General features: G+C 34.6%; 1 protein-coding gene across 1 annotated transcript; it reads right to left on the reverse strand.

Annotated features, from left to right (window-relative positions):
* Positions 1–1,224: 1,224 nt before the first annotated feature.
* LOC120068037 (receptor-like cytosolic serine/threonine-protein kinase RBK2) lies at positions 1,225–6,289 on the reverse strand. Its single transcript, XM_039019708.1, has 9 exons — positions 5,501–6,289; positions 4,866–4,990; positions 4,392–4,790; positions 4,007–4,258; positions 3,780–3,934; positions 3,408–3,487; positions 3,188–3,323; positions 2,951–3,100; positions 1,225–1,601 (listed from the first exon to the last, which is right to left on the reverse strand). The coding sequence occupies exons 1-9, from the start codon at positions 5,590–5,592 to the stop codon at positions 1,416–1,418; spliced, it is 1,575 nt and encodes a 524-aa protein (XP_038875636.1). The 5' UTR covers positions 5,593–6,289; the 3' UTR covers positions 1,225–1,415.
* Positions 6,290–6,619: the final 330 nt, after the last annotated feature.

Raw genomic sequence — 6,619 nt, forward strand, 5'->3', positions numbered from 1 at the left:
TGTCTGTCACGTTACAATGTCATTGACAATGTCATAGCATGTTGGAAGACATGTTGCACATGTTACAAAAACATGTTACAGTTTTGCCTGTAATAAATAAGTCAATCATACTACAATGACAAACATCCTAACAGATTTAGCTATACTTTACACAATGTCAATTCTCTAATTCTTTGGAAACTTTTATGAATTAAATGCAATCGTTGGTTGATGTATTGTGTGGTAAACAAGGAGTTATTGTTGAATTTCTCTTTACCAACCGTGAAAACAATACATCAACATTTGGTTTCGTTGGTCATTGTCGAAGATCCAAAGTTGCTAGAATCAGGCGTAAAGACCACCAGGACCATCCTATTTTGCAATTAGTTTTCTGTTTTGTTTACTCTTTGTTGAGATTGAAAATAATAATAATAATATTGATCTTTGATATAATCATTAGTGGTAGGGTAATTTGTGCATGATCCTTTGAGCCATGCTCGATTAGTCAAAATTTGGAGTTTTAACCATTATAAAAAGAATGGATTCGATTAGAATCGATCATTCATGAGTAATTAAAATAAAAATATTAAATGTCAATCTTAATTTAATCTACTCAAATTCCTCTTGAACGTAACTTTGATTCATAACTGTAAGTTATTATATTATTTATTTTTATTTTTCTTCCTAAAATAAAGATATTCACGGGATAGAATGGGGTTAGGGGATGGCATGTTTGTCCCCATGCCATTTAATTAAAATTAAAAAAAAAATTAATTCATTTTAAAAACAGACTCCCATCCCATTTGGAGAAAAAAGTTCTTCATTCCTCCTAAAACTAGGGATTCCCAGTCCCATCCAAGACGGACATCTTTAGTTTTATACCAAAATTTTTCACGTTATATATATATAATCGATGTCGAATCATGAAAATATCAATGTATCAGTGGAAATTCAATACTATAGCTGTGAATAAGTATAATAATCCTATATTTCGTGAAACTCCTTTTGTATATAGTAGTGATAAATTGATAATTGTAATAAATCAATAAATTTGCAAAGTGCTATATTTCAAGAATATACTCTCCAAATAATAAGATAACCATGTTTAAAAATTTGTTACATTTTTTGTTTTCTAAACATATTCTTTATCCCTTCTAACTCAAAACAAGCTAGCAAACAGAAAAATCAAATATAATTACATAATAACAACATTTGGACTATCTCATGTTGGTTTAATTACTAACACTGTTTTCTCGAATGAATACAAGATCTACAATACATAAAATGGTATATTTAAAACGGAAAAAAAAAAAAAAAAAAAAAAACCTTCAAATCACAAAATTGAAACATCAGGATCCATATATTAATGATCGAGTATAAATGCATAAATATCATATATAAATTATATCGTGTAAGTTTATGTGATAATAAATAATCTAAACGTCGATATGACAAGTTCCTAAAACAACCTCCAAATGTCGATCAATATCACTTAAATACTTTGTAGAATTGTATTCTTCTGCATCCAAAAGCTCCTCAGAGTAAGTCCTTTGAAGTTTAGACTTCTGTCGTTTTACAAGCTCCAAATTACCAACTCCATCCCCTTTCATAATCTGAACAATCTGCATACAATATATATGTGTGTGGGAAAATGGCTCTCTTTTAATCATTCCAAATGCAATATACTAAATTGTCGAAGAAAGAAAAATTCCAGATTTCGTTTGATAATTATTTAGTTTTTTAATTTTTAGGATTTCTTTGTTTTTTCATTGAAAAATGTGAGAAAACAAGCATAAATTTTAGAATTGAAAAATAGAAACAAAACTGTTACATTAGAAAGAAACTTAATTGATATTTAAGAAAAATATGATGAACATAATTCAATGTTCAGAAATGAAAGGCAATCTTCTACACCAAGATGTAGGATGACCTCGAGCTAGGAGAGGATGTATGATTTCTAGTTTAGGAAATATTAGGATTATTAGTAAGTTTGTTAGGTCTTTTTGGCAATAAATAGTAGGCGAGAGTAAAATCACTATGTGAAGAATTTTGTGGGACTTCCTTTGTTGGAAATTTGGAAGAGACTAACCCCTCGAAAGACTAGGTTACCTTATTACTTTTCTTAGCATATTATAGCATACTTTCATATATTTCTATATTCAGTATTGTTGAGTCTTCCGTGTATTCTTGAGTGTATTCTTATTAGAAGGTGTCCAAATAGAGGACTACAGATACAACTTTTCTTTTTCTTTTTCTTCTTCTTCTTCTTCTTCTTCTTCTTTTTTTTTTTTTTTGTTCTTTTAGTTCATTAACATACGATGGTGGAATTTCAAGCTTATGACTTCTTAGTTGAGAAGTATATACCTTAATCAACCAAACTATTGGTCAAGTTGGCTAAAAAGATCCATTTTTAGCTTCACGCGATTAATTTTCTTTAATCTTTGTCTGGATCTCATGAACCGGGACTGTAGATGAGGACTAGGAAAAAGACGTCTTTTTAAGTTTCACTGGGATAAAAGTATGGATACGGAGGACTAATGTACGACAACTACAGGTACTAAAGGATTTCCAACAATGGAAGGATTTGAATATAGGTTACATCAGATTGATTGGTCATAGTACTCATGAATCATGATTATCTAGATTGACAGTCTAAGAAGTCATGGTACTTATGATTACCTCTTAGTCGGATGTAGATGATTGTTAATCGGTTAAGCTACATTCAGGTTGGCTACAATATCCATTTTTTACTTCGTCCTAACATCAGGAATTGGGTCAGGGATGAGGACAAGGAAACAAGTGGTATCTTTTTAAGTTTCAATACTTGATTCAATAGGATACTACAGGTACCAGAAGTTTCGGGAAGATTTGTATTTACATTACTTCAGACAGATTGGTCATGGTACTATGATTATCTAGATTAACAGTTATAGAAAGAGCGACTACGAATCTTCAAGATAAAAGTGCATACCTCACTCATTTCCGGCCGTTGAATTGAAGAATGATTTATGCACATTGAAGCTATTGTCACCATCCGTTTCATTTGCTCGGTGTCAAATGTGTCAGTAAGAGATGAATCAACAAGTTCCTTGAAATTCTGCTTAGAAAGTAGAGGTTTAGCCTGCAAATAGTTTCGAAAACAGATTAGTGTTGGTACATAAAATTGTCCCCAAAGTCGCAAAAATTGAGGTTGCAGTAGCGAACGTACCCACATCACAAGGCTTTGCTGTGTGCTATCCAGTGCTCGTCGTCCGGTAATGAGTTCCAATAAAAGTACTCCATAGGCATAGACATCAGTTTTTTCATCAACAATGCCATGCATAAAGAACTCAGGAGGAAGGTACCTATAACCATCAGAAAAGAGGAGGATCAGGGTTGGAGGAGTAGGATTTTTAAAAATTCTTAACAAGATGCTTCGATCGACGAACCCGAATGTGCCTTCAAACTTTGACACAGTATGGTGAGTCCATTGATCTGGGAGCCACTTTGCAAGCCCGAAGTCGGATATCTGGGTTCATTTTCAAGTATTCACCAAACAAGAATTTGAAACATATAATGTACTCTTTTGTTGTTAGCAGTATAAAAGATTTTGAAACTGCATTTTTATGTTGGATATCCTGATATGATTATGCTAAGGATTTTTATTTGATGTTATCACTTTCATTTTGCTAATTTTACAAGCCATTCGAAATGTATGAATGCAAAACAAAGGAAAGACATTTATGTTTGCACATTGAGTTAAACTTTCCTGCATATCTCCAGCTACAACACTTGGACAACTATCGGAGCATAAAGCATACCTGAGGCTCAAAATCATCTCTAAGCAATATATTAGCGGCCTTAATGTCTCTGTGGATTATTCTTCTTTGGCAGCCTTCATGAAGATACAGGAGGCCTTCAGCAATTCCTAGAGCAATCTTATACCTGGTTGACCAATCCAATCTCTCTTTTGGCCCTATATTATACCGGCCGATTAGCAGTAAATTAAGTGGTTCGAAATGCAAAAGATTGACAATAAATAACAAACCATAAAGTATGGATGCCAGGCTCCCATGGGGTGATAAATGAAGTATAAGGTGCATTCCCCCTTCAACGCCGTACCCAATTACACTTGCGATGTTAGGATGATCGACATGAACAATAATTCCGAGCTCAGACAAGAAGTCTGCAGTCATCTCTTCTTGGCTACCTCTATTAAGCCGCTTGATCGCAACTAGTTGCCCATCTTCCAGCTGACCCTTATAAACTTCAGAATAACCACCCTCGCCAATCAAGTTTTCTTCAGAAGAAAAGAAAAGTGTTTTATCAGCATACAAACTAGATATTCTTGTATCAACTAACTATTACCATCAAAAGGAACGACATTATCGAAGTTTCACATAACAAGGATGATTTGGTGTTTAGAAATAAACCTTGGCTGAAGTTATTGCTTGCAGCTTGCAGCTCTGAAAGTGTGAAATTCTTCCAAGAAGATCTGAAATAGCAAAACTCTGTCTCTATAGAAGAGTCCATCACTGGCGATACTACCGGAATCATATCCTCTCTAATTCTTTTGCTCTTTCTTCTGGTGAGTTTTGGAACAGCTTTAAGAGGAGGAAAGGTCTGAAATCGCATTTGAGGTCCTTTCTTCAGTAAACGAAAAAACCCTCTCCAATGACTTGGATTTCTCGAGTCCGGATGACCTTCCCAATCGGAAGTGCTGGCCCGGGAAGTAGTTGTTTCAGAATCTAAACTTCTTGAGCAGTCCTCGAGCACCCCTCTTGGAGATGACTCATCTTTGGTTTCATCTTCCAAATCAAACAATCTCAACTCTACCAAACATATAATCATAACATTAGTACATGATCAATGATAAAATACTTGAAGTAGCTTAGAGATTTACTTACCATGAGAAGCAAAAGAGTCGGAGAATCCACGCGGTCTTGATCTGTTCCCTAACTTGGGAGTCCCCACAGCTTGATTTGTCTGATCTTTTGATTGATTTTGACTATCAATATCGCTTGAATCGTCGCTGTCCAACAAATTCCCATGTAAGCAACTAATTGACAGCACAAACAGCCTAAAAGCTCCATGGCAAAATCTCTAATAACCCAATATAAAACACTTTTTTGACAAGGGAAATTTGAATAAATGGCCACTAGAAAGAATGAAGCAGGTAATTAAGGAAGAAACAACCAGACAAAATAAACCCAACATGAACATAGCTCTATAATTAAGGCAACAATAACCTTCATCATAGGCCGAACCTATACTATATTCCAAAGTTCCCAATCCCCACCCCACAACTATTAAATCAAATACTGCAGAAGAAAAAACAAACACAAAAAAAACCTTCAAATATATACTAGCCACTAGGGGACGTGCAAGACCAAACCAATCGTTCATGCACGAAATAAACCGACAAAAAACTAAAAGAATAGCTTCGCAAAATCATACTGCCAAGTACAGGAACTGTTAAAAATTGAATAAACAAATATGCAAATAATAAATGTGAGGTAATCGAAGTAGAAAGGGAAACAACCTTCCGGACGTTTGAATTTCAGTCGGACCGCATCCAGCCAGATCCGCAGAGTTTTGCTGATCCAATTTCTCTATGATTGAAGCTTCCAACATCTTCGATCGTTGTAACGTTCGCTCGCTTGACTTAATACTTCGAAAAACAACATCAACAACAACTCGTCAAGCTCAAGCACAGTCAAATCATTTCAATCCTACTTCTAAACTTGATTAATCATTCCGCAACTATTGAAATCCAAAGATACATTCATATCGCCTCCAATCTTTTTTTGAAAAAAAAATGCAAACAGAAACCTAATAATCCATCACGAAATCAAAATTCTGCACGTTAAAATCAGCTACAGAATCAAATGATCTCATACATTTCCACATCTTACTACTTCGGAAAACAACAACTAGTAATCAATCTCAAGCACACTTAATCGTTTCAATCCTTACTTCTAAACCTGATTAATTATTGCGCAACAACTGGAATCAACAGATAACAATCACATCGCTCCTTTAAAAAAAATGCAAACAGAAACCTAACAATAACAGCCATTACGAAATCAAAATTTCAAACGTGACAAACACAATCAAACGATCTGACACATTTTTACATCGCGAAAGGTGAAAAAGGAAAGAAATGGAAAAAAGAGAAGTTGCCTGGAAGAAGAAGCAGAAGATTCTTGATCATTTTCCATGAAGTTTATTAGAATCGATGAACAACGAAGGATTCAGAAAGCAATTTTGAGCCGAGAAGGAGAGGGAGAGGGAGAGTAGTGGTCGGCATGAATTCAAATCGCCATTTTCAACATTGTTACTATTTTTGATTGATCTCCGAAACTTGATGCTCAAAAATCGGATTTAAATTTGCATATTCCATCAAAGTTGTACGTCATTCTGTAATGAAGAACAGCAATCAGAGGAGGGGAAAAAAACTATATACAAACATGGGCGTAACTGGGAAATCGAAAATATGTTTGAAACGGACGTTGAATGCAAAGCACGTTGAGGAGTTGTAATTTTCCCGGGAAAATCGGTTCTTGTCGTTTAAATTTCTACACGTAGGATTTTCAAATTTCTGTGTAGTTAATAACTTAATACCAGTCCCAACCCTTACAAACGCTTGCAATACCCGTGA

Source organism: Benincasa hispida, chromosome 12 (genome assembly GCF_009727055.1).
Source record: "Benincasa hispida cultivar B227 chromosome 12, ASM972705v1, whole genome shotgun sequence".
NCBI lineage: Eukaryota > Viridiplantae > Streptophyta > Magnoliopsida > Cucurbitales > Cucurbitaceae > Benincasa > Benincasa hispida.